Here is a 15,655-nt window from a genome sequence, read left to right as displayed (position 1 = left end):
TGGGCGTCGAACTATGGGTAATGTATGGAACTTCCGGCGTTAGACGCACATGTCAATGTTTTGACATAGCCAACTGGTAAGTGTACTTAGTTTGTGATCCTTAATATCTATCTAAATTATGTTTAGAGACGGATTCCTTTAATTGTTTGGGAACTTGAACTCCCTGTCACTAACACTGTTTTTTGTCTGTGAGAAACGCTGCTAGCAACTGAGGCAGACGAACGTCCCCATGAAGCCGATAAGCTGAAAGGATTTTATCATCTCTTCATCCTTCATTCAACACCATATCGAAATGTCATCAGTCAGTCTACATCGCCACAGTAACAACGTGTCACAATTACAAATGAATGAAGAGACAGCTATCATATTGTTTTTGAAACTATTTTTCGTTAGCAGTATTTTTGCTGATGTCGTTACACCAAGTTAACCGGAAAAAGGAGTAATGACACTGATCATGAGCACTAGTTCGGAATATGTCCCTTCAATACTTTGATTGCTGCCTGTCGTAAGAGGTGATTTGTTGACATAGTTATCACTAACTGATTGCATGTGACTTGTTGCTCACACTATCAACGACTGGTTTTTGTGGCACAGACATGGTTATTTACAAGCAGCCTCAGAGGGCTGAACATAAGTTAATCGTCACTGACTTTGTCACAGTTAGAATTCTTAAAAAGTAAAGGCTGATCAATAAAATGGCACTTTCCATTTGTATCCCCAAATGTGAATATGAAGGTTGATTTTTGATGTCCTGATGGAGAAGCCGTTGTCAAGATCTGTCGTGTTAACCAGTAAATCAAATTTCTGGCACCTCATGAACCACAAGGTCCACCATCCTTCTCTGGGGTTTTGCACACACCTATCATGGTTTCCAGAGAATAGGTGTAAGTCCTCTGTGACGAAATTCAGTCTCTGCTGGACAAGGCAGTCATCGAAGTGGATTCAGAAGGTCAGCAAGGAGAGGGGTTTTATTGCACTTATATGCTAGTGTCCAAGAAGGATGGATGGTTCAGACCCATTCTAAATCTCAGAGGGCTGAACAAAACAGATGTACCGTATTTCAGGATGGAGACACTTCGTTCTGTGATCTCATCTGTGATGGCTAACGTCAGTCAATCTCAAAGATGTATACCTCCATGTTCCTATGTACCTTCAGTTTTCCTTTAATGGGAAGTTCTACCTGTTTCGTGTGCTCCCCCTCTTCATCTCCTTGGCGCCAAGGGTTTTCATCAATATTTTGCTTATTCTAGCTCTGTTAGCCAGGCCACAGAGTTGATGTTGTTACCAGTACCGATTCTGAACGCGTCTTTGGTGTTCTTTGGATCAAGTTTCAGTATGGCGCAGGGGATTGTCTCCCTTGCTCCGAACTGCATTGTCAAAGTCCGGAGGTGTGTGTCATAGTTTCTTAAGTCGTCCGGGCGTCAGCTTGGACATGGTTCCGGTTGCTGGGTAACATGGCGGCGAGAGACCTATGCAGCAGACACTAGCTCAGCTTTGGCTACGTTCAGAGGTCCCATAAGTCGATTCTTGAGACACCTGAGTGATTACTTCCTCATCTGTGGTGGTGGATGGAAGTCTGAAATTTATCCAGGGGGATCCCTCTGGACACCCTGACCCCATCCCTATCAATTCAAACAGACACCTCTCTCACAGGTTGAGGTACTGAATTAGAGAACTAACTTTTGACACCACATTTCTTCAATGATATGTCATGATGCCTAGTGTCAAATCATACATTTTTCAATATTATCCTGTCAACATCAAGTAACAGTTTAAATTTTGACATAACCATCAATTTCGAGTGAAAAATAGCAATTTTAAAGTCAATGATATGTATCATGAAAAGTATTGATATATTTATCTTTGAATAAAGTATCAGAATTTTCGATGCAATGATATATCGTCACAGCTATACTGATTTGTCAGAAGTTTGTCGCAGAATGAATACAGTTCATTTCAGACACACATGTATCAACATTTATCAACTTTTTGCAAAAACCTTGTTTTTACAGGAAACATTTTGAATATGATGTGAGTGTTGAACCATATGTTCACCATGCCTCAGTGTGTGGTGTGTGGGTTGGAGGAATTTGAGGAGAGAGATGGGCTGTTCTACTGCACCACTTGCCAAACTCAGACTCAGGTAAGCTATCATAAATGTTAATGAAGATGAAAGGACACTCTTTAATTTGATGGTGACTTAAAATATGTTTTTGAAATCTTAACAATTCTAACAGGTTTGTAAAATCTTAGCAGTTGTGAATGCTGAAAAATTCCTGTCATGTAATGGGGAGAATGGGGAAATTGTGATTGTGAGTTTTCTGATCCAGATTTGCCACAATTATTTTTCTGGGGGAGGACATGTAAGAACCATGCCCAGGCTCATGAGTTTTACAAAGTAGTAAACACGTGAGACCTGCTTCTTGTCAACAGATTCTCCCTCATCCACTGATATACCTGGAATACTGTTGAAATCTAAGGCTGCAACAATTCAGTTTTATTCATCAGAAATCAAATCTGACATCTTAAATTTGATGTTCTTCAGCTTATGTTACTAACTTAATTTAATATTTGAATGGGTTTATCGATTATTTCCAAGCAGTGAGAATGTAACTTTGACTCCAACTTTGAAATTTTGAGTGCTTAAATAAGGCGAAAATGTAATTGGTTGAGATCAGGCCATTTATCCAATGAGAATTGTTGTGCTGACGATGGATTTTACGCTTAAAAAGCCGACTCTGAGAGTCATGCTTTTATTTGTATGATGAATCATATTGAAAATGATCATATTGAGGGTCCAATATCGAAAATCTAATCAAATCGAGGTTTGGGTGAATTGAAAACCGAGTTAAAACTCACTATGTGAAGCCTCTCTATTCCCTACGGTAATTCCTTCTTGCTTCTGTAGGACTTGATACATGAGCAAGAAGACGAAGAGTTGCCACAAGGTGACCCTTCGGCTGCTGCTCCAGTGAGGAAGAAGATGATCAAACAGGCACAGACAATGGCCTCCAAACCTGAAGGTACATGGGGAATACAAAGATATCACCTGAATAACCAACATGTTATTATCCTTAAGATGAATATGTCGAATTCTGATAGGTTATTAGCCAAAGCATCCAAAACTTTATTACCCTTAAGATGAATTTGTCGAATTCTGATTGGTCAGTAGCCAAAGCATTTGAATCCATGTAGGCAGATTTGCCAGAATGTACCAAATGGTACAACATGAAGAATCTGTCAGGTGACACACTACACTGATTGTATGAATGACCTTGACCTTAGATGGAATGTGGCTGCCAAACAGCTGATCACTTCGAAATTTCATGAGGCACGTATACAATTATGAGCATACACAGAATAATAAAACTGTTGCAATAATGTCTTATTTGTTTGTGTCAATAAATATATATTTAAGAAATGTTTCTGTATTTCATATGTCATTTAATGGAACAAATTTGATCAGTTTTATCATAAACTAAGCCATCCTGAATAACTCTCTTTACGACCAGACACGAAATGTCATGGTGAAACATTTTGCATCTCATTCTGCTGAATGTTCAATCTTGTTGTTTAAAGATATACTAAATTTAAAGATCTTAAGGGTAATATATTCATCACATGGTGCTTTGGAAAGGTATACAGGACTGTAAGACCCTTGTAAATTCCATATTTCCTGAGGTGCAGCCAAAGGGTCATTAGGTCACGTGCACCGTTTCAAAAAGCTGTGTAACTAATAATGAAGGTGAATTTGCCAGGGTGGTCGAACCGTACATGCTGTCAAATATGTCATGTGACACACTACATGAGTTGTGAGAATGACCTTGACCTTAGATTGAATATGGCTACCAAATGGCTGATTGCTTCGAAATTTTAGATTTGGCCCACACAAGTATATATATAAGTATAAATAGAGTAATAAAATTGTTGCCATAACTTTTATTGGTTTGTGTCAATAAACATATCGAAAAAGTGAAATGTTTCTGTATTTCATTTGTCATTGAACAAAACCTCAAATTTAATAATTTTTATCATAAACTATGTCATTCTGAGTTATTTCTCTTTATCACCATTCTAGAAATATCACGGTGAAACATTTTTGGTCTCATTCTGTCGAAGGTTGGATGATGCTATTTAAAGATAAGCTGAACTAAAGATCTTATTGGTACTGAATTCATCACATTTCTCACAGAACTGTAAGACCTTTGTCAATTCCATATTTCCTTGGACTTCCTTGGAGTACCGCACACCCTTTCAAAACATTCTAACAGTATCACGTGACAGAAAATGAGGTATACCAACTCAAATCCTGGTAAAGATCCAGGTTGAATTTGATGTTCAGGAAACCATGCTTGTGATTTATTAAAAGCAACCTATGGGGTTTTTTGATCAGGTTCAATGACTAGTTTTCACTGATTCTTGTCTTCAATATGTAATCTATTGCACTATGATATGGAGAAACATTTTAAGTTGATACTATTCCGTGACAATGTATAATGCTGGACCAGCAGCTATTTATTGATTTTACTCTGATGATAGACAATCCCTACAGTATCATGCACTCTGTCAGGCAGCTAGAAGGTATAGACTAAGGGTCAATGACAGTGTGAATAGAATCACAATAGCACAGGTGAGTGTGAGGAGAACAGTGAGGTATATAATGAAGCTTTGGTGTAGATCCTGGCACCTTTTTCAAGATTTATGAAACTTTGAAACAGTGAAAGAATTTATACGAAATTGTCTGAACATGAAGTAGTATAGGGAATGATAGTCCGAAAACACTTTTCAAAAACCCCTCTAAAAAGCCTCATTTACTAAATGAGGCTTTGGTGGGACTATTAGCTCTTGCTATTATTGCCCCTACTACAAAGCCACGCCATCACGTTTACCGTGACTTGGCAGGCGGTAACACTGTGCCGTACGGTACGATCAATAATTCTTCTCTTACAAAACCCCTACCCGGCCCATCCCTCAAGTAGTACAAGTTAGGTTCGTCGGCTTTCATATCCACTTTATCTATGTTGTAAGTTTTGACTGACCATATAGGATCGGTGGCCCGCTTTCGGCTATCACCCTCGTGTTCCCCAGGCTGGTACAGATACCTCACTAGGGCCCTATCCGGTATCTGTTTTTCCTTCCCACGCAATGGAGCGGCCGACTCTACAACTATTGATTTTAGTTTGATAGCGTCTGCCGGTTTCTTACCGGTGAGACGGGTGACTTCATGGTTGATTGCCGACACCACCTCGGGTAACCTCGTGACCCATTCGGTCGATCGTTTTCCAGGGGTGGTCATCTCCCTAGCATACTGATGGCCGAACAAGCGCTCAGCCAAAGTCCTATTAAATCTCTCAACTATAGCTTGGCTGCGATGGGCTCCAGCCGTGCCACGCCTGACCTTCGTATCGTGTTTGGCTAGCAGTTGTGACACGGCACCCATGAACTCCCGTCCGGGGTCAACTTGCAGCTCTGTTGGCCACGTCAGCGGACTGCGTTTGTATATACGTTCGAATCCTCTGGCTACCTGGGCCGAATCTTTCGTGGTCAAGGGTTCGGCTTCCTTGTAACGACTGGCTACGTCCACTACGGTTAAGGCATACTTGTACCTCTTGTCGTGGGGTAGGAACAGTAGGTCTGCCTGGTGAATGCTATTAGGTATGTTAATTCCGAAACTCCTTCTAGGTACGTAGCGTGGCGCCGGCAAATAGATCTGCCACAGGGCTTGTTTTTCAAGCCACGCTTTGGCTTTCTCTGGTGATACTCGTGCCATTTTAGATAGCTTATCTACTGCGCTAGCTCCTTTCCAATATCCACGCGGGCTGTAATAAATAGCCTCAAATTTTTTCATGTCCATACGCGTATGTGTTTATACCATCAATAGCTATCCAACGTTTCGTGTCCATAGGCGATAGGGACGTCTTGTTTATAGTCAGTCCGTATATCTTATGTCCATCACTTCTAAGTGTGTTCATCTTATGCCTAAAGGTACGGGTCTTGAACAGAGCCTCCTTGAATCTGGTGTGTTTGATGTGTTGTTTCACCACATACTTCTTAACCCCTTTAGCTTTTCGGATCTCACTATTGTCGGCTTTCAATATGGAGTACATCTTAGGTCTCAAACCTATGTACTCAGCTATTGGCGTGCCAGCACACTCGTCCTTCATCTTACCTAGGACCTTTTTATTTACCGTGCTGTGTATAGTATGGGTCTTAGGATAGTCGCTGGTGTCGTATAAATCGATGTGTTTTTTCATGTCCTCGTACACGTCCTCGGTTCGAATCTCCATCAGCAGGGAATCCGTGTCAGTGTACAACACTTCGCACCTGTCGCCGTACTGTTTCTTGAGCTCGTTGTAGTAAAAGTCGTACATCAGGTGTTTGGATAAATCGAGGATACTCATCCCAACGTAAACAGGTCGGTTGAATTTTATGTGACTTTTCTTCATGTGTATGGCAACTAGGTCGTCTGTGAATATTTTATTACGGTTGAATGCCGGACTGGCTATCAATTTCCTGAGCTTGTCTTCCTCACTAGATCTAACCAGTTTCACGGTTACGCGTTTCCTCAGGTTTTCCATAGTCTTACCAAACACCGAGTTGTTCATGAGCTTGTAGAGATTTTTCTCAAAATCACTGGTGGCTTTTTTTCGTAGGTCTGTGTTCATTCTGATGTAGGGCTCCATCCATGGGCTCTGGTCGAACATGAGCACCCTGTGTATTTTGGTCAGCCTCATACCCAATGATAGGTACAGCTGTAGGTTGCGATAGTGAACTATGTACTTGGTCTTATTCATTAAGTTAGGCACGAGTTTCTCAACGTCCGCCACACGACCACCTGACAAGTTATGTTGGTACTCAGACATCCAGTCTGTGTTAACCTTCATACGTTCGGGCGCAAGGGGATAGCTGTTGTGCGATGTGTGTAATTCCTTGGGATACTCTAAGTCAACTTCGAGGATATACCCTTTGTTAGAATCTGATGCAATGCTCATAACATCAACGTTTGGTACCCATTCGAATCCTCCTGTAGGTAGATACTGGCTCATGGCCCAGCCGTACAGGTTATTTGCGTCGAGGTAGAGAATGTGATTGGTTGGTTTGTTAGGATCGTAACCTTTCACGTATTGATTATTTGCTTTAGCGTATCGTTTGGATGCCATGGAAATCCCACCTCGCAAGCCTTTCTCAATGAATAGGTGCATGTCGTAATCTGTAAGCAATTCTAAATTAACTCCTGTCTTTTTAAGCAAGGCGTCCCACGACAGACCTGGGCTGGTGTAATACCATGCGGGGTCGAGTTTATACTGCTTGAAACATGTTTGCCGAAACGTCTCGAACACGTCGGCTAACAGCAGTACATCTGTCCTCAAGTACAGATCGTGATAATCGCCAAGGTTCTTACAACCCAGTTTATTCCATACGTTAATCGCGTGCGAGTAATCGTCTCGTGAGACGGACGCCTCATTCAGCTTGCTATAAAAGCAGTCGATAGGAGGTAGTCTGGTCTCTGTGAACTTAGCCCAACTATCCATGTACTCATATGGGTATACGCCCTTCCTCATGAGCAGGTGTCTAGTCTCGGCGTCTGTGTATCGATCTGTGATAGGGAAGGTATTGTTGGCCTTGACCAGACTGTCGAGTGACGACAGGAGGAATTGAAACGAGTCAATGAACCTAAGTCCGTTTAAGCTGAAGGAGATGTATCTCTCCATGTTGTTTGGGATGCACGATATATTACCATCGATTTTCGCGATGGCCTGCATGATCAAGTGAGAGTCGTATCCTCTCAAGTTGTGAAAGACAACGGGGATGTTTATTGTCTTAGGGTTGATTTTAAGCTTGAGGTTGCACGCGTTGTGAGCGGCGCCTCTATACTTACCAGTTATGTGGCAGTGATCTCTCACCGAATCACCGTTAAGTGGTGAGTCGCACACGTGACAGTTAGTGCTACTGGCGTGAGCTAGCATGTCGGCTCTGGTCATACGCATGGGAGCGATTCTATACAATGCATTCCTAATAATTTTTTCTTCCTCCTGCAAGCACTTTAGAAACCTTTCAGCCGCGTCAGGACCCCTATACACTACCGGAGCTTTCGTTTCCCCGTCACAACGGACGACAATGTATCCAAACGAACAGGCTTTATGCTCTTGTGTTTTGTGTGTGAAACTCCCACTAGTGGATGATTCCCCTACAATTAAGGCTTCGAAGTCGGCGTATATAATATAAGGCACAGACATTTGATTCTTGTGATTGTCGAATTTTAGGATATTTTCACCTTCCTTAGGCATGTCGACTCGTATGGCCGTCTGCCCAACACCTTGGCAATCCTCCAGGTGGGATTCTAATAAATCGGCCCGACTGAAACAGTGTAGGCATCGTACACAAAAGTGTTTTTCCCCAACGTGTTTCGACTGGTCGTGCAACAACCGGCTGAGATGTTTTATCCACGTGTAGTGATACGTTTCACCTTTTTGAATCATGAATAAATTAATAACTTGACAATCCTTCACCGGGCTGACCCTGTGTATTATTGTTGTATTACCTTCGTGTCCAAAGACATTTATAGCCAGATTATTCTGTTTTTCTACTTTAGTGATCTGGGATATTGGGGTGGGTTCATCTATACCATCCCAGTTGAGCCCATCGTCCTGTGGATAATTAGAAGGCCTGTTCGGATTAGTGGCAGCTGGAAATAAGGCTGACCTGATAGATAACCTCAAGCAATCGTTTCCTCTATTCTTAACGTTTACTATGGCTTGTTTGTTCTTATAGTAGGGAGGCAAGGCTAGGTATGACCCACCTCTGAACGGCACGTATTTAGCTATATCTAGATAGACATTATCGATTTTATCTACAGCCCACCCGGACCCCATGTGTGTGTAGCGTTCTAGGTATTCTCGTATCTGCTGAAAACTATTATCGATTGATGTGTCAATGGTCTCTGCATGTGTGACGACCTCTTGTTTACCTCGGAAGTAAGGTTGAACATACTCAGTGGTACTCCCAACCTGCTTATCGAGTGACATTTTCACTGTGATCTGAAACTTGATACTTCCTAGATTATTTAGTTCCTGGTTGACCTTATCAGCTATCAGAGGCTTAATATCTGTAATGTCTATGTTTCTATCAATGTGCATGCGCCAACCTCTCAAATAATTGCCTACGGCGTGCTCAGTGCGCATGAACTGTAGGTCAATAGCTCTATTCTGTCGTAATAATTCTAAAAGCTGTGGTTTTCTCATACGAGAATACCCACCTAAACCCAAATCGTGTGCCTCGGCTTTCAGTTGTTTTACAGTGGGAGGTTTTGCTACAGGGGTATGTGATAACAATGTGGTTAACCCGGCTTTCCCCAGTTTTGAATAACCCGTGTATCCAAGCTGTTTCGCTTGAGCTTTTAACTGTTTTACCGTAGGAGGGACTTCTAAACCTAGTAATCTCAACAATGCTGGCTTCCGCATTCTAGAATACCCGATAACACCTCTCTGCTTTGCGGCCCGCTTGAGCTCGCGCACAGTAGCCATAGTGTTTACACCTAAGAGAATCAATGTCTAATTGGTCGGCAGTAACTCTTAAAAAATATTTTCTGGTGGCCGGGTACAATTCTAGACATTCTGTCAAATCGTCCCACGTACCTGGTAAAATATATAGTGTGGCTGTTTCAATCCAGTACTCACCTGGGTTATAGTATTCCTTGTATTCACTTATACTCGAAAAACGTTCTATATGGTATTGAGACGCGATATCCCGCTCCCATTCGAAGGGGTGAGTATACTTAACACCCTCTTTAATCCATACCACGTCCACTATTATCTTAAATCTGAAGCTGCCCCATAAGGCCAGTTCATATTTGAATATGTTTTCCACAGACATAGCTATACGTAGGTGTGTATAATCTCTAATTGGAGTCTATCTTGAGCAGTCGCCTACGTTCTTTTATGTAGCCTTTTTTATTCTCGTATATGAGTTGATGTCTGACTACGTTCGCTCCGTGAGCTTTACATAAACAGTAGTGACCTTTAACCCCGATACCACACACAGAACACGTGTAGTTAGGACTTCCCATATGGAAACAACAGAACCCCTGATTCCTGCATTTCCTACCACAGGCCTCGGTCTTCCCCATAAGTATATATTCGCATCGGTATGGAGCGGGTCTCATGTTTACTTATATAGGTATTTTAGTTTAATTGCTTAGCAACCAACGCAGTAGCTGCTATACCCAACACTATGAAGCCCAGTTCACGATTCATTTGTCCCTTGGATGGTGTGTAGTACTGAGCGAGTGTGGGTTTATTGAGCGCTTCCAATCGTTTACCAGTTAGTTGGTAGTATTCTTTCATTGCTTCATCAACATCGTTGAATGTTTGAACGGCATGGTTTTCACGCGTGAGTTGTTCGTTAATAAAATCGATCCTCTGGAGGCGTTTTTTAGCGTACTCAGCCTGTGCTCTTTGTAATTTCTCAGTAGCGAGATCGTGTCGCTTCCTTTCTTCCTGTATTTCAGCCGCGTGATCATCTCGTAGTTTCGAGAAGAGGAAATTACTCCCGGAAAATGCCAGGGCATTCACTAACGCCCCACCAACCATCATAGCTATCGTGGCCATCCCTATATTTATTTCATTATATTATCAGGTATTATTCCTTGTTTTACTAGGATGTCTTTTGTGGCCATCGCCATACCAAGGTTCATTATGAGCATACCCATATCCTGCAGGTTGAAATCTAGCTTGATAGTTGGTTGTTTAAGCACCATTTTAGTCAAAAGAGCGTACCCTACTGCTAAACTGGCTACCACTGTGGCGTGGTATGCGTCGTTGACGAACGTTTTCCCCTCAGACATTATGTATATGATATAAAATATTTTAAATTATAACATGATATGCGGGTCTACCATGGGGGATACCCCCATACCCCCACTGTTGGGGGTTACCTCACTGTTGGGTTGTGGCTCACTGTGGGAGGTGTATAACCATGTTATAACCACGGCAGCAGTTACGCCTACAGCCAACAACAGTCGGGTTGGGTTGGTCACTTTATGTTGGTTACACCACCGTTTTTTACCGGCAGCTACTCTCTTAGGATTCTTCTGTCTGGTTACTGTTGGAGGTACCTCCACTGAAGGGGTCACTGTTGGGGGTGGGGTCTCCTCCATCACTGTTGGGGGTACCTCCACTGGGGTTTCCTGTGCAGCATCCATCTATACTATTATTATTATTCTTTCTCTCAAATTGGCAATGTTTTGCCGTGATAATCGCCGCCGTCACTGGAGCCAACAACATACCATATTTGTGGTACAACCCGCAGCTGATAGAGCTCACGGCGTGTTCGATAAAAGGGTCTTTATCTAGGTCTTCCCACAGGTAAAGTCGGCGCTCTGGTGGAATGGGAAGGAAATGTGACACAATACCGGTGTACATCTGGGTCATAGCCGATCCTATTGTTTTTGTCATTTCTGCTCCGAGCCGGGACTCGTATCTAGCGTACAGCTTATCGATTTCTTCGGCTGACATTTTGTTAATTTTATCTGGAGTGTAGTCTCCAAAGTAATGTTTGGCTTTGCCTCCAACAGCCAACGCCACCAGTTTCTCTCGCTTGTCATCAGTGGGGCCTGCGGGCGGCGTGGGGGAACCCTCCACAGACAATTGTTCGAGCAATTCCTCACACTCCATCTTATAATATAACAAGTAAGATTTAGTTTTAACTATATAATACCCGATACAGACAAAACACAGAGAAATGAAGGTTAAGTTGCACACGACAAATACTTCGAATATCATAGCTATATGCTTAGCTTTGCTTAGCTTTAGCTTAGCTTTAGCTTAGCTTTGCTTAGCTTTGCTTAGCTTTGCTTAGCTTTGCTTAGCTTTGCTTAGCATACTATATAAGCCACGGGTTGGTCGGTCTTTAGCACGAGCTTAGCGTGTTTAGTTTCAGCGAGCTGTTTCTTCACCCGTTCCCGTTCTAATTTACTCATCACATCGTTCTCTCTCAAACACTCCTCAAACGAATCCCTGTCCTTGCAGTGAAATAAGGCCACCCATCGCGTCTGCTCCCTGAGGTCTTTCAACACCGAGTTGAACTTCTGCGTTAGCACCCAGACGCTGTGATTTGCATGCCGGCCGGAGAAGGCCAGGTACGATAGCATGTCTCTCTTTTTTGTTATCTCGCGATTAGCGCTGCAGTCGTCCAGTATGAACAGCGTCGGTTCCCCTTTAAATTTCTCGTGAAGAGCTTTCAACCAGTCCTGCAGGCGTGTTCCAGGGTCGATTTTGTGTACGTCCGGGTCCGTCATCACCCAAGGTCGCGCGTACGTTTTATTCATGCCCAGAGTAGGGCACATGATAACAATGTTATCGAACACATCCTTGTAGTAACCCTCCAACATATCCAACACGAAAACTGTCTTCCCACAACCAGTCTGCCCGCATATGATAGCGCAGTGTGGGTCAGTGGGGAGGGGGAGACCCCCACACCCCCCAGAGGTTGGTAGTTTATTGGGGGGTATGGGGGGGTACCCCCCACTAGTAGATGGCTTGCACGAATCTCCCATTGTCTATATTAAGTTGCGCGTCCATAATAACGTACAGATATAATTTCAACTTACCAGCGGTTTGAGCCTTCTTAGTAATCTGGATGGTTATCCCTTCGCTGCCGTTATCTATACGGCGCCCGCTACCGTGCAGTTTATCATCATCCGTGGATCGCATGTCCAACCATAGGGCGTACTTGGTGGTCAGGTATTCACCGATCTGCACGGAGCCGAGGTCCAGGTCCTTTGTTATGTAATCCCCCACTGGTAGCTTTTTTATCTCATCCCACTGCTGGTGTGGTCTCATACCATGACTGAACAGCTGGTTGGGCACGCCCTCGATGGTAACTTCCACCTTTTCAATCTCGGGGTTGAAAAACTTCTCGCTGTCCCTCCGGAATGGATCATAATCCTCCACGGGGACGACCAGGATACCTTTCATCGATCGCGCCGGCACGTTCAGGTTGATATTCCACACAGTGTCGCTCTTATCTCGCACGACTGATCTATGCCTCAGTACGCGATCGTACAGGATAGCCATCTTCCCAGAGTACTGACTTCGAACCTGCCTGGCCAGCTCCGGGCTAGTGACCATGTCGAACTCCAGAGAGATGTTGTCTATGGCATAACTGGCCTCATCACCGTTCGGCGTACGCACTACTTTGCTATAATCGTTAAACGTGAGCTCGTATTCTAGCCTATCACCCAGCGCGGCCTGGTAAAACGGCGCGTGTCCCGTGAGCAACTCGAAGTCGAGCGGCACGCAGAATCGATTTCCGTATGCTAGAGCGATGGCCTTTTCACCGTCCGATAGCTTGTCTTGTTGGTCTGTCGTGAAGACGTATCCTATGCGCGCCCGGGTTGATTTGCTGATACCCTGGTACACATCATTGACTCGTTCTCTCTCGCTTTTCCAGAGATCCTTGTAGCAGTGAAACACGTCGCTGTCGTCGATGCTCAGTACCTCGTTACCGCTGATCTTGACGGTCGTTTTCTTGATGATAGCTCGACCCACGTTCCGCACTAGCTCGCGTTTGTCGTTGTCGGAGGTCAACGTGATATTGAACGCCAGTCGAACAGTGCCTGGTACAATGAGGTCATTCTCACCAAGGTTTGGAAATCTAACCAGCAGAGTTTGGTTCTGGTCTATCTTGCTGGGATTGTTGGTGATGGTCACCGACTGGCGCACGGCTCTGGCACCTAATGGCTCTCTCAATTTTCTGAAAGGATCTAATTTTCTACCGTACATTGTTATATATAAATAAAATATATTTAAATACTAATGGATGAAGACATACCTATGGATGAGATGCCGGGCGCTAGTGCCCAGGCATCCGATGTGCAGGAGACCTCATTTACTAGTTTGCCATTGAGCCAACAACTTTTAGAAACAACGGTAAATGATTATTACGAAAGTTTAAAAAGTGATAAAAACTACGTTGAACCACAGGGTATATACCATAAGAATTTTTTTGTTGATACAAAGGGTGTTCTACGTCTTAAGTCTGCCCCAGGGGTTGACCTCTTTAACAAGATCACTAAAAAACCACTGGCCTTGTCAACTCTAGCCAGCCGCAATGGTGGTGCTAGATTTATCATTGAACATCTAAACATGCGTGATTACGGTGGTGCAATACCTAAGACCGTTAAAGAAGATCTGCAAGCTACCAGATCCCACCTCACCACTATAGATGAAATGACGCCAGAGCGTGCTACAGAAGCCTCGGACAGCATAGAAAAACTGTTGAGCACCTACTGGGACAAACCGTTACCGGGGTTTGACTTTCCGGTAAGGGAACTGTACGGCTTAGACGAAGCCGTGAAACGCGTGCGTGGAGAACTCGTGAACAACATGGGGAAACTGAACGAAATCGACGAGCACATCGCTAGGGAAAAAACCAAACTCACCGAAACTGACGACGATGATATGAAGCGTCGCATCAATGAACGAATACGTGATTTAGAAGACGAGAGACGTACACGATTGGAAGCCGCTTCCTCGAATCGTGAACATCTTCGATCCCAGATCAGTCGCATTCGGGAAACAATCGATAGAATACTGAACGAAGATACAACTTTAGCCAACAGGATTCGGATATTGTTCCGGGAGCAAGGGATCACCATCGCCAGCATTCTGACTGCATTGGGTTTCATTATATCAACCCTGGTGGTGTCACTGGTGGGAGGAACCCCTGTGGGGCCTGCCGGCGGCGGGGGAACTCCAAGTGGTGGTGGTGGTGTTAAAGACTGGATCAAAAAACTCGGGGAAGGCCTAGCTAAACTGGCTGGTAAAGCCGCCGAAGCCCTTCCCGGCATCCTGGGTAGCATCGTCTCGTGGTTGTTGAGCGCTCTGTCTAAAACTGCCATGTGGCTCAGTCAAAACCTGTGGGCAGCCATCGTCGCCGTGGCGGGTCTGGTGTACGTAGCGGCTAAGAAATCTTTAACCAAATAAGTCCCAAAGTTACCCCACCAACCACTAGGGCTGTTTTATTATCAATATGCTGTTGATAGGTGGTGGAAACCCCCACACCCCCCGGGGGTACCTCCACATGAACTTTAGGCTCCGGTGGTGGCGCCACTATACCCTTTTCACGTGGTTGGATGTGTGGGATATGTGGGGTGTTAATATCGGGGTTGATACCCAACTTTTGGTCCGCCGTGGCTATGACTATTTTGTTGTTATAACCCACCACTTTTTTTATTCTCAGTTGCATATCACTCGGAGCCATGTACAACCCCACGCCGAACACGTAATTGACTTTCGATCTGGCGTATTCTAACACATTTTGGTAACGGTCGATGGCCCTCGGGAGATCAACTGGAGAATTGATAGCATCCTCAACGTTGGAAACGAATTGTGTCTGAGCGTCGTAAGCAGTTCCCTTACCGAGGATGTTAGAACGCGTCATCGACTGCGCACCCAACAGCGCCCACACGTACGTTCGAATTGAGTCATTCAAGCGTATTGTACCAGCACGAGTGAATCCTTTCGATGTTTTTGAGATCATTTTAGTCCAGGCTGTGGCTGCATCAGGACTTGTTTGTTTTATACAGCTGACATGGATCTGTTCATTCGTTGTGGGGCCTGTAAATGTATGACGATGTGGGTTGTATGAACCATCT

At 43.9% G+C, this 15,655-nt stretch overlaps 1 protein-coding gene across 1 annotated transcript in view; it reads left to right on the top strand.

Annotated features, from left to right (window-relative positions):
* Position 1: 1 nt before the first annotated feature.
* LOC137265360 (TATA box-binding protein-associated factor RNA polymerase I subunit B-like) overlaps positions 2–15,655 on the top strand; it is a 44,568-nt gene continuing 28,914 nt past the window's right edge. The window contains exons 1-3 of the mRNA XM_067800750.1: positions 2–76; positions 2,013–2,143; positions 2,909–3,023. Of these exons, the coding sequence (XP_067656851.1) occupies positions 2,048–2,143; positions 2,909–3,023 (211 nt within the window). The 5' untranslated portion in view covers positions 2–76; positions 2,013–2,047. The remainder of the gene's footprint in view (positions 77–2,012; positions 2,144–2,908; positions 3,024–15,655) is intronic.

The sequence above is a fragment of the Haliotis asinina genome, chromosome 15 (assembly GCF_037392515.1).
Source record: "Haliotis asinina isolate JCU_RB_2024 chromosome 15, JCU_Hal_asi_v2, whole genome shotgun sequence".
NCBI lineage: Eukaryota > Metazoa > Mollusca > Gastropoda > Lepetellida > Haliotidae > Haliotis > Haliotis asinina.
Note: the sequence above shows the minus strand (reverse complement) of the source record. Positions and strands in the feature narration are given on the sequence as shown.